Source organism: Artibeus jamaicensis, unplaced genomic scaffold (genome assembly GCF_021234435.1).
Source record: "Artibeus jamaicensis isolate MK-2021 breed Jamaican fruit bat unplaced genomic scaffold, CSHL_Jam_final contig_335, whole genome shotgun sequence".
NCBI classification, from domain to species: Eukaryota; Metazoa; Chordata; class Mammalia; order Chiroptera; family Phyllostomidae; genus Artibeus; species Artibeus jamaicensis.
This window is the reverse complement of record NW_026521800.1, coordinates 1100929-1118590: the sequence shown is the minus strand read 5'-3', so window position 1 is coordinate 1118590 and position 17662 is coordinate 1100929. Positions and strand designations below refer to the sequence as shown.

Sequence of the window (17662 nt, the reverse complement as noted above, 5' to 3'; positions counted from 1 at the left end):
GGACATCACACAGACAGAGTTCAGTGGGGAGGGGAAGAGAGGAACTGGGGAAAAAAGTACAGGGAAGAAGAAGCATAATTAGTAGGCATAAAATAGGGAAAGATAAAAAATGTTATAGGAAACAGAGGACTCAAGGAACTTAATATGTACAACCCATGGACATAAACTAAGGTGGGAGGAATGCTGGAAAGTTGGAGGGGGCAGGGTGGACAAGGGATAGAGGGGAAAAAATTGGGAAAACTGTAACAGCATAATCAATAAAACATACTTAAAATTTTAAAAAAGAAATAAACAAAAGAAGATAAAAATAACTGGAAGCACATGCCATGTTCATGGACAGGAAGAATTAACATCATTAAAATATCTACACTACCCAAAGCAATCTACAGATTCAATTCAATTCCTACCAAGAGTCCAATGGCTTATTTCACAGAACTAGAATGAGTATTTCAAAAAGTTATATGGAACCAACAAAAGGCCCCATATAGCAACAGTGATCACGAAAAAGAACAACAAAGCTGGAAGGAACGACACTAATATGAAACTATACTATAAGGTCACAGTAATCAAAACAGCATGGTATTGGCATTAAAAGAAGACATATAGCTCAACTGAACAGAATAAATAGCCCAGAAGTAAACCCACAAATTTATAGTCAATATTTGACACAGGAAGCAAGCACATACAAGGAGCTAAAGGTAGTTTGTTCAATAAATGGTGTTGGGAAAATTGGGCAGATACATATAGAAAAATGAAACTAGACCACTGTCTTAACACCACACACAAGAATAAATTCAAATGGATCAAAAACTTAAATGTTAGACACAAAGCCATAAAAATCCTACAAGAAAACACAGGCAGCAAAATCTCAGACATTGCTCACAGCAATATTTTTTCTGATATATCTCCCCAGGCAAGGGAAACAAAAGAAAAAATAAACAATGAGACTACATCAAACTAAAAAGTTTTTGCAATGCAAAGGAAATCATCAACAAAATAGACTACCCACAGAATGGGAGAACATATTCACTGATACATCTGATAAGGGGGTAACATCCAAAATTTATAAAGTACTTACAAAACTTAACACCAAAAACAAATAAACAACACAATTAAAAAATGGGCAAGGGACCTGAATAGACACTTCTTCAAAGAGGACATACACATGGCCAACAGACATATTAAAAGATGCTCGATGTCACTAATCATCAGAGAAATGCAAATTAAAACCACAATGAAATTTCATTTCACACCTGTCAGAATGGCTATCCTCAATAAATCAACAACCAAGTGCTGTCAAAGGGTGTGGACAAAAGGGAACCCTTTTGTGCTGTCAGTGCAAATGCAGACTGGTAGAAATGCAGCCACTGTGGAAAGCAGTATGGGGAAACCTCAAAAAATCAAAAACAGATCTGCCTTTTGACCCAGCAATCCCACTTCTGGGAATGTATACGAAGGAACTCAAAACACTAATTCAAATGAACATAAGCACCCCTATGTTTACTGCAGCATTATTTACAACTGCCAAGATATGGAAGCAGCCTAACTGTCCATCAGTAGATGAGTAAAGAGAACAACTACAGAACATTAACACAATAGAATACTACTCAGCTGTAAAAAAAGAAGAAAATTTTACCCTTTGTGACAATATAGATGGACCTGGAAACATTATGCTAAGTGAAATAAGCCAGTCAGAGAAAGACAAATATCATATGATTTCTCTCATATGTGGAATCTAATGAACAACTGAACTAACAAGGAAAATGGGGACAGACTCACAGATGGAGAGCAGGATGACAGCTTAGGTGGTGGGGATAAAGCGAAAGGGAAAAAAGGACTCATGGACATGGACAACAGTGTGGTGATTGCTGGGCCTGGGGGTATAAGGGAACTAAATGCTAATTGAAAAAAATGATAAAGAAAAAAATAAAAAAATATATGAATAAAACACAAGAGGTATTGCAGATTTTTAGAAAATAGACTCAAGTTTTAAGGATTTTCATAATTTGCCAAAAAAAGAGAAAGAAAGAGAGAGAGAGGGAAGGAGGGAGGAAGGGAGGAAGAGGGAGGGAGGGAAGGTGGGAAAGAGGGAAGGAGAAAGAGAAAGAAAAAAGAAAAATGAAAAGAAAGAAAAAGAGATGCACACAATACTATTAGGATATGAACTAACAGACTAAATGAGTTGGGTCTTTTGAGAATGACCACAATATCGGACTTCCCAGTCAAAAAGGCTCAGTGCATCGAAATATATACCTCAAGAATAGCAACAATTAAAGACATCTCACAAAAAAATGTAAAATATCCACAAACATAAAATAGGGGAGGTTAAGGAATGAGCTTGGGAGCAAGAACACAGTTTACAAATTAGACCAATAAATCATCAGTCCTCTCTACTATAAGATAAGAAAGTCTAACAGCATGAACACGTAATTAACTTCTACTCACAGACCTGAAATAAACTTATCATAGGTTGCAGTGCTTTATGCTTAACCACCTTGGATTGAGGGTAAATTTGAGCCACTGATTATTCATTCTTAAGAAGAAACCTATAGAAAGGCGGATCAGTATTAAAAGGATAAAGACAGACAAGAGAATACAAAGGCCTACCAACATCTGTAACTAACAAAGCAAATCAGTTTAAATATATTGAGGATAGGCCTATACAAAGAAAGGATGTCATGAAGGATGGGTGATTCACAAATGCAAAGAACAACAGTTCTGGTTTCACTGAGATAAACTTTAGTCACTGCAACAAGAATATCCATGCCTTCAACAATGAATCTCAAGACTCACCTCATGCTTAGAGAAGAGCCGGACGCCCTCCAGCTGGTGAAAAACAGGGTAGTGCTGGGAGTCAATCTGGTCGCGCCGGTAAACATCACCCACCACCAGGAAGGCATCCAGCCCCGCATGCAGCAGGTCCCACTGGTGTGCAGATGTATGTGCTCGGAGCATGTAAGTCTGATTCAGGTAATAGTTGTCTCCCTTCTTCCGGCTTGGGTGGTCAGCTGGGATGAGCAGGCTGTCAAAGTTCTGCCAAGTCGTGACCACCGGAGAAAAGTTGTCAAAGACTGAAAACAGTGGAGTCCCAAAGCGGCCTACATATTGCTTGTAGAAGTGCTCCTTCACCCTCTCCTTGATCAGCCAAAGTGGGTGATACTGCTGGTTGTGCAGATTCCTGCCAACACTAGAGAGGACTTTCCGGGAGAGATTGCTGTAGTCATCCTGAGGGTAGGATTGACCCAGCAGCTCCAACACACCACCTGGAGCTCCTTGGGCAGTGAACCCTGAAGCAGCAGGCCGAGAGCCCAAGGCTGGATGCTGATGGCCTCTGGAGACACTACTGGCCTTCCTCACCAGGTAGACACACACATGGGCAACTCTCCTGAAAGCTGAACCAACCATTGTAGACACTTCTCATGGATTCTGGAAAGAGCACAAATGCAAAACACAAGTTAGGATTCACCCTATGGAAAGTAAACTTGACTTTCATGTCTCCCTCAGGTTCCCTACTGTCCTACTGACATCTTTGTTCTCCCGCCACACACAAAATGTCCACTTAAAAAAAATCTACCCTGGCTCAAAGGACTGAGCACAGGCTGCAAACCAAAGGGTTGTCAGTTCGATTCCTAGTCAGAGCACATGCCTGGGTTGCAGGCCAGGTTCCCAGTGGGGGCCATGTGAGAAGCAACCACGCACTGATGCTTCTTGCCCTCTCTTTCTCCCTCCCTTCCCCTCTTTCTAAAAATAAATAAAGAAAATATTTTTAAAAAGAAAGAAAATCTGCTGACAAAGTATTAGTATTTACCACTCTAAATCAAAAGAATCTTGAGCGTCACTTTTATATTTCTAACTTCTAGCTAGATGTCCTTCCCTTGCCATTTAGATCCTTGGGTTTAAGGAAAATTTTCATTATCACATAATGTCCTGTTCTGACCCACTCGTACTGAATAAAGCTTTAAATATGACAACTTCCTTTTATTTTGACTACACTTTATAACCAAAAACTTCAGATGGATCATCTAATACACAGAACTTAGCTGAATTCTGGCACACAGTTACACACACACACACACACACACACACACACACACACACACGTATATCTAAACTATCAATATAGCAAAAGAGTTGATATTTTAAACAGCCACTCTGCAATGTCTGTCTTTCTCCCTCATAACTACAATGTTCTGCTCACCTTTGACAGAGCATGACTTTGGGATTATTTCACTATATTAAAAAATGACACTAAAACATTTTGGACATTGAGATACCACTTTAAATGGTGGTTATTTTTAGTTAATATTTTTTAAAATAAAATATCACACAATGTGATAGACCATACCAATGGATAGCTAAAATTATTTTTATAAATGCAAATCCTTTCTATCCTCACACCTGGTCATCTCATTTAAACTTAATACCATTGCAGCGTCCCATCAACTATACTTTTGTTTGTAAAAGAGCAAGTTTCTACTATGCACACACAGTAACCCAGAAGCAGGACTCGACATCCTTGGGAAGGGATTCAGAGCAGCCAGAAGATAAGAGTATTGACCAGACGTTTTTTTTTTAAATGCCTAGAATTTAATAACAGCACCAAATTTCACATGTGAAAGTCACCTCAGCAGTTGGGCCATGCATGTTACAGGTGAGGTGACAAAGACCCAGCCAGATAAAGCTCACAAACTCTAAGATACAGGGAGAAATAAAACAACACTGAAGGATTCTGGACCACTTAACACAGTATTCTTTGCCCACTGTCACAGAGGTAAGTTTTAAATTGACTCAGGGATCTCAATCATAAAAATACATACATGTCATATCCCTATGTTCATAAAAATTTACTATAATTTTAAGTCACCCAAATCTATCTTCTACAATTTGGAATGTTTACCTATTGGGCTATTATTTCAAAGCATACAACTATGTGGTTATTTTACTTCAAGGGCTTTACAACCATTCCAAGAAAATACCTAACTTCATGATATGAAGATGCATTAGGAGAGAAGTATATCGCTCCAAGTGACCAATAAAGCATGTCTAGTATGGATGTAGGCCGTACTGTTCACCTAATTCAAAAGCGGAACTGAGAATATCTAGCTCCAAGTTATATTATCATACTTGCGTGACTGACTACTACAAGTCTGTGCATTGCTTCTTCGTCTGACACTGCCATCATGTGAAAAGTTTTCGAAGATACCCAGGAACTCTCTGGATTTATTCATTTCTGAAACTATTTTGTCAGAGTTCTTTCGAGAAATGTTTTTTGGCTCAGTTTCAATGGAAATGTGTCTTCCCATGTACAGTGCTCAGTGCCTTGTCACCCCAGTAGATGTGAATTTTAAATATGTATGTGCCACCTTATGCATCTTAGTGCCAAGTCAGACTATTAGGTTGTTAGCTACCCAATTCAGTGTCCTTGGCAAGACACAAGAAAGTATTTTTTCCTTCCAAAGACAAATGCTATTATCCAAAATTCAGAATTCTTCTGGAAAAGATGTTTCTGATGCACTTATACATTACTAACTGCCCTTTCCTTCTCAATTCCTAGCTCCTCACACATCCAAATCCACTGCTTGCTTCGGTTCCCATAGAAGGGCCCTTAGGTCCCTTCTTTCTCTCCTCACCTGCCTTTCCATTGTAGAAGGAAGTTTCATTTTCTTGTCCTCATTTCCAGACTTTTTAAATACCCACTCAGCCCCCTGGTTGGATTTTCCCCTACAGTCATCTCTCCTCCCACAACAATTGTTTTTTTTTCTCTATTACCATCTTTTATAGAACTTTTCCCACTTCCATCTGAAAAGTAAATTCCTTTCTTTTGGCCTTTGTCTAGTTTCTCTATTAAGAACTAAGCTCATCTGAAAAATACAAGAAACCCAGGAAGATAAAAACCAGCACTAACAGCCATTCTTCTACTGGTACAGTGGTCTTCCATTTCATCCTTTCAACAGCTATGTTAGGTAAGTATTATTCTTACTGTTTGACAAAGAAAATAAGGCTCAAACAGATCTTGTAACTTGCAAAAACTCAAACACTTATCCATGGACAAAGTTCAAAATTCTGGGCAATTCGAGTGCTTCTCAATGAAAACAGACCCAAGGCTGTAAATTCAAATTACATCTCTTTAATTACCTGTCTTAACTTACCTTATCTGAGCAATGTATTTCATGCATCACTACATTTTTAAGTGCATAAAGGAATACATGAATCAATAAATCAATGAATCTAAACACATTAGCTTAGATGGTAGAAATGAAATACCTTTTAACATAAGACGTGAAGAACAAACCTGCCCATGTCCTGCTTTTGTAAATAAAGCTGTGTTGGAATCCAGCAATGCCCATTTGTTTACGTATTGTCTGTAGGGGCTTTTCTAACTACCAAGTCAGAGCTGAATAGCTGCCACAGAGGCTATATGACCCATAGGTCTAACATACTTAATATCTTGTCCTTCATAGAAAAAGTTTGCTGAGCCCTATTTTACCTTAACTCTAATAAGTTCTTCCACACTACTAAGGATATCTTACTAGTTACAAATATATGCAGATTAAAGAGCCACTAAAATAACAAAAGTACAAATGTGGATATTAAATGTACTGAGACTAGTACAATAGTGACAAGAATCAATACAACAAATGTGCAAAGAACACACTTAGCAGAAATATCCATGACAATATGACCCAAAGCTGTCCAGTTAAGCGCTGTGTATTATTCTCAGACACATTAATTAACCTCTGGCCCTGTAGTTTCTCATATATAAAACACAGAAAATAACACCTACCTCATAGTACAAGGATTAAACTCAATCCTATTCATTATGTACTTAACTTATTGCCCAACTGAGGGACTTAATTTTTTATTTTGCTTAATTTAAACTGCTACATGTGACTAGAAGCTACCATAGTGGACCAGGCAGATCTAGACTCTCACATAATAAAACTGGGAATTCTACACCCCAAATAATCAAAACTAATTCCTGAGATTATATCTTAACATATAAACTACATTCTAAAAGTGTGTGTAGATTTCAGCTTTTATATAAATTAAAAGACATAGTTGGCCCTGGCTGGCATAGCTCAGTGGATTGAGCACAGGCCTGCGAACCACATGATCACAGTTTGATTCCCAGTCAGGACACATGCCTGGGTTGCAAGCCAGTTCCAGGCAGGGGACTCACAAGAGGCAACCACACCTTGATGTTTCTCTCCTTCTCTCCTTCCCTTCCTCTCTAAAGATAGATAGATAGAGAGATAGATAGATAAAATTACTTAAGAAAAGATATATTAAATCTTCAGCATAATAAAAAAAATTGAAAGCTAAAAAGGCCCATTAAGGTCATTTAGTCCATAGCTCATATTTTATATATAAGGAAACCAAGTCACAGAGTACCTGTGTTCCCAAGGATGTGCAACCAATTAATGATACCCAAAGGTGACAACACAACCCAGGGGCCTGATTCTCAGGTAAATGTACTTTCTACCTAAAGTTAAGACCAGTTAGGATTTCACATGTGAAATCCAAAAAAGTTTAATACATACAGGCAAAGAGGTAGTAAGGGGGTTACCAAGGATGTGGAGATGGGAGAGGGGGGACTGAAAGCTGTTGCTCAAAAGGTACAAACTTGCAGTTTGTACAGTGATTAAGTCTAGAGATCTAATGTACACCATGAGGACTACAGTTAATAGTACCAAAATGAATACTGAAAACTTACTAAGAGAGTAGATTTCAGGTACTATCGTTAGACACACACAAAAAAAATGGTAACTATGTGAGGAGATAATATGTTAATTAACTTGACCGTAGAAATCATTTCACTATGCATGCTATGTATCAAATCTCTAAATTATATATTTTAAATACATAAAATTTTATTTTAAAAATTAAGTTAAATTTAACTAATTAAGATAAAAAGATATCTGAAGCATCTTCTTATATGCTTATGGATTACAGTAGATTCTCTTGTTGTTCAAAAGCCACACCAAGAACACTATAAATGTTCTTCACTGCTATGAATCTACCACAGTGACTAGAACCGGTAAAACACTGAATAAATGTTTGTTGTGAGAATGAATACATTTTCTAACTGTTTAAACAGCCTTTCTTTTCAATCTCCCACAGTCCTGCATGTAGAGGAGAAACTAAGCCATGCATGAACTCTACTGGACTGGTGATTTCTGTAAAGTACAATTACCTTACTGAAAAAGCCTGTGAGGAACAAACATGACCTACACACAATCACAACCACACCCAATACCGGGCACACTCCAGATGCAGAAATTAAAAACAGTTCCTACCAAGAAGAATTAAGCTTGATTCAGGCAACAGTTTACACATTTTGCACAAAATTGTGGGGAAATAGCCTACGGCCATTAACTTTTACTCATGAAAGGGCAAGGTGAGAGGCAGCTCCCTAAGTTACTGATAAGAGTGTTATTGGTGCAGTCCTTCTAGAAAGCAATTCAGCACTATCAAGAGACTTAAAACTGTTCATATCCTTTGACAGGGTAATTACCCTTCTAGGAATTTTTATCAAAAGGAAATAATGTAAATGAAGATAAAAGTTAAACACAAAGAAGTTGCATTACAGTATGATTTATAATAGAAAAAAATTACAGACAACATAAACATTTCTAACAAGGGAATGATTAAATTACAGTAGAGCCATAAAGTAAAATATTATACTAATAAAAATAATGGTTACAGGACTATACGGCCAAGATGGAGACATAGGTAGATACTAGATATGCTTTGCCTCCTCACACAACCAAAACAAGGACAAGAACAAATTTAAAAACAAAAAATAACCAGAACTGACAGAAAATGGAACTGTATGGAAGTCTGACAACCAAGGAGTTAAAGAAGACACATTCATAGGGGAGACAGGCAGCTGGTGAAGAAAGGATTAGCATCGAGGGAGCAACTCGTGGACTGTGAAAGGAGGTGGCTGGTGGAAAAAGCAGTACCACATTTGTGTGCAGATAAATCCAGAGGAACAACTGGGCAGCAAGACAAACCAAGCAACCCAGGGTTCAAATGTCAGAAAAGAAAGTCTCAAAACATCTAACTGAAAAAAACTAGAAGGTTGAAGCAGCAAGACAAATGCCCAGCATCACAGAAGAGTTTGTTAGAGAGACCCACGGGAAACACAAACCCAACCCTTTAGCAATCAGCACCAAAAGGGCCCAATTTCCTTGTGGGTAGCAGAGAAAGTAGTTGAAAGTCAGCCAAGAGCTGAACAAATGGCATCGTTCCCTCTCAGACCCCTCCCCAACATACAGAGCCACAACACAGTGACAGGGGTGCCCTGCCCTGGCAAATACCTATGGATCTGCCCCTTATTACATAACAGGCAAACAGAGACAAAAACATATGTTCCAAATGAAAACAGACCAGAGTTCCAGAAAAAATACAAATCAGCTATGAAGAAATAGCCAACCTATCAGATGCAGAGCTCAAAACACTGGTAATCAGGATGCTCACAAAAATGATTGAGTATGGCTGCAAAATACAGGAAAAAGTGAAGGCTGTGAAAAGTAAAATAAAGGGAACCAACAGTGATGGGAAGGAAATTGGGACTCAAATCAATGACTTGGAGCAGAAGGAAGAAATAAACATTCATCTGGAACAGAATGAAGAAACAAGAATTCAAGAAAATAAGAAGAGGCTCAAAAACCTCTAGGACAGATTTCAGTGTTCCAACATCTAAATCATAGGGGTGCCAGAAAAAGAAGAGAAGAACAACAAATTGAAAACTTACTTGAAAAAATAATGGAGAACTTCCCTAATCTGGCAAAGGAAATAGACTTCTAGGAAGTCTAGGAAGCTCAGAGAGTCCCAAAGAAGTTGGCCCCAAGGAAGCACACACCAAGGCACATCATAATTACATTACCCAAGATTAAAGATAAGGGCAGAATCTTAAAAGCAGCAAGAAGAATAGGAGATGGTTACCTACAAAGGAGTTCTTGTAAGACCATCAGCTGATTTCTCAAAAGAAACCTTGCAGGCAAAAAGAGTCTAGAAAGAAATATTTGAAGTCATGAAAGACAAGGACCTACATTCAAGATGACTCTGTCTAGCAAAGCTATCATTTAGAATGGAAGGGCAGATAAAGTGCTTCCCAGATAAGGTCAAGTTAAAGGAGTTCATCATCACCAAGCCCTTATTATATGAAATGTTAAAGGGACTTATCTAAAAAAGAAGAAGATCAAGAATACAAACAGTAAAATGACAACTATCACCAATTGAACAAAACAAAAATAAAAACAAAAAGAAACTAAGCAAACAACTAGAACAGGAACAGAATCACAAAAATGGAGATCACATGGAGGAATATCGGTGGCAAGGGGGAATGGGGAGAATGAAGGAAAAGGTACAGAGAATAAGAAGTATAAATAGTAGATACAAAATGGACAGGGGGAGGTTAAGAATAGTATGGGAAATGGAGAAGCCAAAGAATGTACACGTATGGCCTACAGACATAAACTAAGGTAGAAGAATGCTGGTGTGATGGGGGTATAGGGTGGAGGGGAATAAAGGAGACACAAAAATGGGACAACTTAATAGCATAATCAATAAAATATATTTCAAAAAATTTGCTAGAGTGGTTCACACAACTCAGTAAAATATTTAACTTAACCATATTGTAGGTGGGTGCTGCCAGGGGGCCCCCAAAAGAAGGATTTGTAATGGGTTCCAGAATTCAGGGTGTACAGGAAATGTTAAAAATATGGGATGTCCTCACCCCCACAAGTCTGAGCTGGGGGGGTGGGATACATGGAGCAGGGCCATTGAGTTGTTTTGCATAGCAACAGTTTTGTAGATAACCTCTAGAATGATCATTTAACATATCTATAACCTTTAACTGTCTTCGTAGATATGTTAAATAGCTGTGGCCATGCTTTGAGCCAGGGAGAAGGGAGTGACTTCCAACCAAGATGTAACTAGGAGGCAACTCCCCAGCCCCCGTTTACAGTGCCAGTGTGAGAGTTTGGAAATGACTGGCTCCACACCATGGGGCCATGCCTGCCCAGACTCACTATGGCAGCCCAGTAAAGCTGGGAGGATATGGGAGTCCTGGCAGGTGTAGCTGATTGTAGGAGGAGTCAGAAATGGGACTGCAGAGGAAGACTGGCACGGGGATTTAAACGCAGACACAGTAGCCATTAGAGAGAGAACCACACCATGCATTTTTGGCCAGAATGAGGACTCCCACAGCCATGTGAGAGAGAATCGGCATGTAGGTTTAGCAGAGTGGGGGGACCCCAACCCCCACAGCCATGAGAAGAATCATCATGCAGCTTTAGTAGAGAACCACCACATGGATTTCTATTTCTTTTCCTGAGATATAGTACCTTGGACTGGGCAAAGGGGGAAAGAAAGACTGTGTATGTTTGTGGGGGTTTTAAGGGACTTTGGGAATTTGATGAAGACATTAAGTCATTACTCTTAAGTCTGTATAACTTGAATAAATAATTCCTTTCCTTTTCACCAATTTCTAACATGAAGAGCTATAATTCTCCGGTGAAGGGAAAGGCGAACCTAGTACAGGGGGACCCCAGGAGAAGGGGGGGTCAACTAGGTAACATTGTGGAACCCCATTCCCTGGTGGCCAATCCGGGAAAACCATGGGAAACCACATGTGCAGTAGCTTTCCAACTACTTGTCACAGTAAAAGCCTGCCAAAACTAGCCAGGAGGGATTCGCCCTATAAGAATAGAGTCCCTTCAGCCCATGAGGTCAGTCTCTGCTTGGAGTTGGCCTGCTCCCATGTTCTCTGCTATAAACTCTGGGTGTTTAGTTCAAATCTTTGTCCCAATCACCAAGACCCTGGTTACCTGTACCTACCTGCGACAATATTACTAGTCTATTACAAAAAGATATAACTCAAGAACAACTAGATAGAAGAGATGTTTAAAGTAAGATATCTGCGAAGGAGTGTGAAATTTCCATACATTCTCTGGGGACACCATCCTCCCAGCACTCCAGGTATTCATCAAACTGAAAGCTCTCTAGTCAAGGTTCTACTGGGTTTCATTACCTGGGCATGAAAGATGAAATCACTGGCCAACTGACCACGTTCAATTTCCAGTCTCACTATCCCTCCCCACAGATCTGGTTGGTTTCTTCTACAACCAGCCCTCATTGTCAGATTATATAGAGAAATGGCCAAAAAGCACCTCATTAACATAACAGAGGTGTGGTAAAAAAAAGGGCTTGTTATATAAATAACAAAAGACACCCATTTCAGCTCATGGCTCTGCAATTATTTCAAGAACTGAGAAAAAAACTAAATAGTATAATAAAAGCTGCCCCTATAAGTTACAATCACAAAGGTTACAATTACAATTAGAAATTACAAGTTGTTTTATGAGCTTGTGCTAGAAACAACAAAGACCAAATATTTATTTCACAATATAAATCACATTATCATGTGTACATAATGTCACCATCAACATCACCTCATACTTGTCTAAATTTAATACCATTTCAGCAATTCCCCCATCATTTAAGGAATATACAGAGGTAGAACATAATCAAATTCAGTACTTATTCAACTTATTTACTACTCTAGCTGATCAACTTCTAACATAAGAAGAGAAGTGTGATATAATCTTTTCATTAGTGACATGAAAACTTTCAGTCTTCTTTGCAGGTTCACTTTCAAACATCACTGTAGCCCTAAGTCATTGCCAAGCATTGGTTGGTGTTAATTCACCATCCTCATTTCAAGCATTAGCAACTGAATTAATAGCTCTTTTTTTCTGAGTGCTGACTTTTCCAGCCTGTTTCACACAAAGATAAACTTGATTCTAGGACTGGAAAAAGCACTCAGACAGTAAGAAAAACAGCAACGGATAAAGACAAAGAAAAAAAGAGACAGAGAGATAGGCAGGCTCTAGAGGCAGGAAGCAGAGGAAAAGGGAACTGTTCCCCAAACTTACAGGTAAAAATTAGGAGTTACAGGCAGATACAGGCAGAGCACTGGCAGTGTCTGCTAACAAGAATCCCTTAACCACTCTGCAAGTGGGTTCCCTCATCCTTAAACTGAGGAATACAATAGTTCCTACCTCAGAAGAGAAATGAGAGCATTAATGACTTAATGTCTGCAGTATTTAAGAGAGTCAAAAATGCTCATCTTTAATCTTTCTCCATTTTTTTTTTTTTTGCCCAACTAGCTTAGGAGTCATTTTACCCTTAATTGATATCTTTGCAAATCTTTCTGGGGCTTTCTCATTTTTCCTAATGCCATATTTTTTCTCACCCATCCCTCCTCTTCCTCCCATTAAGAAAACTATCAGCTTGTTTTCTGTATCTGTGGGTCTGTTTCGCTTATTCATTTGTTTTGGGTTTTTTCAGATTCCACATATAACTGAAATCATTCAGTATTTGTATTTCTCTGACTTATTGTATTTCACTTAGCATAATACCCAATAGGTCCACCCATGTTGTCACATATGGAAAGATCTCATTATTTTTATTGCTGAATAATATTCCATGTATATGGAATATATCTTTTTTATCCATCTTTTATCTTCTTTATCCATTCATCTATCTCTGAATACCTAGGGTCCTTCCATATCTTGGCTATTATAAGTAATACTGCAATGAACATAGGAGTACATATATGTTTTTGAATTAGTTTCTGTGTCCTTCAGATAAATACCCAGAAATGAAATTACTGGGTCAGATATAAATGGCATTTTTATATTATTTTAAATACATTTTATTGATTATGCTATTACAGTTGTCCCATTTTTCTCCCTTTTATTCCCCTCCTCCCTACAACCTCACCTCCCACCTGCATTCCCTCCCCTTAGTTCATGTCCATGGGTCATACATAAAAGTTCTCTGGCTTCTCCATTTCCTATACTATTTTTGACTTCCTCCTATTTTGTACCTACCAATTTTGCTTCTTGTTCCCTGTACCATTACCCTCATTCTCCCCCCAACCCCTCCCCACTGAACCCCCGATGGGATCTCCACTTCTGTGATTCTGTTCATGTTCTAGTTGTCTGTTTAGTTTGTTTTTGTTAGCTTCAATTGTTGATAGTTGTGGGTTTGTTGTCATTTTACTGTTTGTATTCTTGATCTTCTTCTTTTTTTAGATAAGTCCCTTTAACATTTCATATAATAAGGACTTGGTGATGATGAGCTCCTTTAACTTGACCTTATCTGGGAAACACTTTATCTGCCCTTCCATTCTAAATGATAGCTTTGCTAGACAGAGTCATCTTGAATGTAGGTCCTTGTCTTTCATGACTTCAAATATCTTTCTAGACTTTTTGCCTGCAAGGTTTCTTTTGAGAAATCAGCTGATGGTCTTACAAGAACTCCTTTGTAGGTAACTGTCTCCTATTCTTCTTGCTGCTTTTAAGATTCTGCCCTTATCTTTAATCTTGGGTAATGTAATTATGATGTGCCTTGGTGTGTGCTTCCTTGGGGCCAACTTCTTTGGGACTCTCTGAGCTTCCTAGACTTCCTAGAAGTCTATTTCCTTTGCCAGATTTGGGAAGTTCTCCATTATTTTTTCAAGTAAGTTTTCAATTTGTTGCTCTTCTCTTCTTCTTCTGGCACCCCTATGATTTGGATGTTGGAACACTGAAATCTGTCCTGGAGGTTTTTGAGCCTCTTCTTATTTTCTTGAATTCTTGTTTCTTCAGTCTGTTCCAGATGAATGTTTATTTCTTCCTTCTGACCTAAATTATTGATTTGAGTTCAGCTTTCCTTCCTGTCATGGCTGATTCCCTGTACATTTCTCTTCTTTTCACTTTGTATAGCCTTCACTTTTTCCTGTATTTTGCAACCATACTCAACCATTTCTGTGAGCATCCTGATTACCAGTGTTTTGAGCTCTGCATCTGATAGGTTGGCTATCTCTTCATCACTTAGTTCTATTTTTGGAGCTTTGATCTCTCTTCTTTCATTTGGGACATATTTTTATTTGTCTTGATGCAGATACTTAGGTATCTGCCAGGGCCAGGAAACCCCCGTCTCTGTGTTGTGGCACTGTATGTGAGGCAGGGGTCTGAGAGGGAACAATGCCACTTGCTCAGCTCCCGGCCAGCTTTCAGTTACTTCCCCTGCTACCCACAAGCAAACTGTGCCCTTCTAGTGCTGGTTCCAGGAGGTTGGATTTGTGTACATTCTATGACCCTGTGAGTCTCTCTAATGTACTCTCTTGGGAACCTGGGAGTTTCTTCTCCCTCTGCAACCCTCACAGGATTTTACCATCAGAGGTTTTGAGACTTTCATTTCCTGTACTGTATTCCTGGGTTGTGTGGTCTGTCTCCCTCCCCAGTTGCCAGTTGCTCTTCCCAGTTATCTGCATGCAAACGTGGGACCGCCCAGTCTGCCAGCCACTGCCTGGCCCAATGGGTTCTCCTCCATTTACCACCTTGCCACCACCTCTCCACCCCTCCTCCCAGTCTGAATAATAATTTCTTCTTTCACTCCTTGGTTGTGGGACTTCCACAGAGTTCGATTTTCTGGCAGTGTGGTTTTTGGTTTTTAAATTTGTTGTTGTCCTTTTGGTTGTGCAAAAAGGCAGAGTGTGTCTACCTACGTCTCCATCTTCTAAATAGCATTTTTTAACTTTAGTTCTCTCAGAACATCTTAGAACCTGAGTAATCTATTAACTAAAGCAAGTATACAGTTTTGTTCTATTTTTTATACTTGTTCTTCAGAAGGCATAAAATTCCTTGGTCACCGGGCTCTATTACAGATGACAAATTGTTGGGAAGGCAAATGTCAAAGCACTGACTTTCATGAGGAGTAGAAAACAACAAAATTCCACTTTTCTTCCAATACATTAGTGAATTGTATTGAAGGTACAAAGTAGTAAAGAAGAGATCAGAAAATATTTCTTTGGTTGTCTCTGTTTTCTTATATAAATAATAATTCCTAAGTAAACTGCATGTTCCTTTCAAACCTTGAAGTAAGTTTTCCCCCATTCTTTTCCAACTTCATCTATTGATACTATGTGCCTGAAACACCAATACATCCAAGAGGAGTTAGCCAATGGTTAGCATCCTTAAAACCATTTGGTGATTTCTCATTGGTCATCCTTAATGTTTCTAAAAACCTAGTCCCAGTATAATGCTATTTCATCTACAGTGCAAATCTTTTCTAGACTCTAATTTTCAATGACTATTACCAAATTCATCAATACAATTTGTAAACTACCTTGTGATGAACAAAGCTCTTCACTACACGTTTTCATACACTTTACAGGGGTGTCCAACCTCTTAGCATCTCTAGGTCCCATTGGAAGAGGAAGACTTGTCTTTGGCCACATATTACATACACAAACACTAACAAAAACTGATGAGCAAAAAAAATGGTTTTAAATAAACTTACAACTTTGTGTTGAGCTGCACCCAGACCTATCCTGGGCAGCATGGGGCCTGAGGAATGAGGTTGCACACCCCTGCTCCATGAAGCTTCTTAAATTTCTGCAGCCAATCTCTGTTTATACCTGTCTTTGACAGTTTTTTATGGTATGTTCTATGTATTTCACAACCAATAAATCACACTGTCAATTTCTCATTGTCCAATCATTAATATAGTCAATATCTGCACTTTTTTGGCTATGTAATGTTTTCCTAGTTGTCACTAGGTTTTTTTTAATACTTTATTTATTTATTTTTAGAGAGAGGGGAAGAGAGGGAGAACAAGAGGAAGAGAAACACTGATGTACAAGAGAAACATTAATCAGTTGACTCTCACATACTCCTGACAGGGACCTGGCCTACAACCCAGGCATGTGCCCCAACAGGAATCAAACCAGTGATCTTTTGGGTCTGCAGTACAACACCCAGCCCACTGAGCCACACCAGTCAGGGCCTTATCACTAGTTCTTGGTCATCACTGTCCCTATAAAAATTCCACAACTGGCCTTTTGGTTTCTTTAGGTTGTATCCAGTGGAGCCTCCACATATATAAAATACTTCACAGATATACCACAATTGGGTTTATAATAATCCTATTATAGGTGCCGTTAATAATAATAGATGCTTTCAGTTCTTTTTAAAATCCCAAGGACCAGGGCAGGCCACCCCAAAATGTCTCACAATAATGTACTGCTTACTTTGCATTTAAGTTACTTGACAAGCAGCTGGAGCCAGAGGACATGCAGACCCTCCCTTGTCTTCTTGATAGAAGAAAATAAATCTCCCTTGTGAAAGGTGCCCCCTTGCTCCAAGAGGGAAAGACACTTACAGCTAGGTTAAGGAATCTGGATCAAAAGAGCCTGTATGAACAAACTTTGTTGCCTCTTTGCTAATTTACTACCCAAAAACTTTGTTTGGATTCCTCACTAATGAATACCCCAACCTTGCTTAGATTCCTAATTAATAAGCACTAACTTTTTTCTGTCCTGTCAGTTAATCACAAATTTATTATTTCTTTGTTTAAAAGGTATAAAAAGCTGGCTAGTTCATCATTTCAGAGAACATCATTTATAATTCTCCTGTACACATGTATTAAATTGGTTTTTCTCCTCTTAATCTGGTCTTATGTCAATTTTATTATTAGCCAGCCCTGGCTGGTGTAGCTCAGTGGATTGAGCATAGGCCTGCGAACCAGACGATCGCGGTTCGATTTCCAGTCAGGGTACATGCCGGGGTTGCAGGCCGGTTCCCTGCAGGCCAGTTCCCAGCAG

The 17662-nt window shown here is 38.8% G+C and overlaps 1 protein-coding gene across 5 annotated transcripts in view; it reads right to left on the bottom strand.

The window, feature by feature from the left end:
• The window catches only part of FARS2 (phenylalanyl-tRNA synthetase 2, mitochondrial), a 571180-nt gene that overhangs the window by 439313 nt on the left and 114205 nt on the right, over window positions 1–17662 (bottom strand). For all 5 annotated transcript variants that reach the window (XM_053664097.1, XM_053664098.1, XM_053664100.1 and 2 more), the window contains exon 2: window positions 2794–3426. In XM_053664097.1, the coding sequence (XP_053520072.1) occupies window positions 2794–3405 (612 nt within the window). In that variant the 5' untranslated portion in view covers window positions 3406–3426. The remainder of the gene's footprint in view (window positions 1–2793; window positions 3427–17662) is intronic.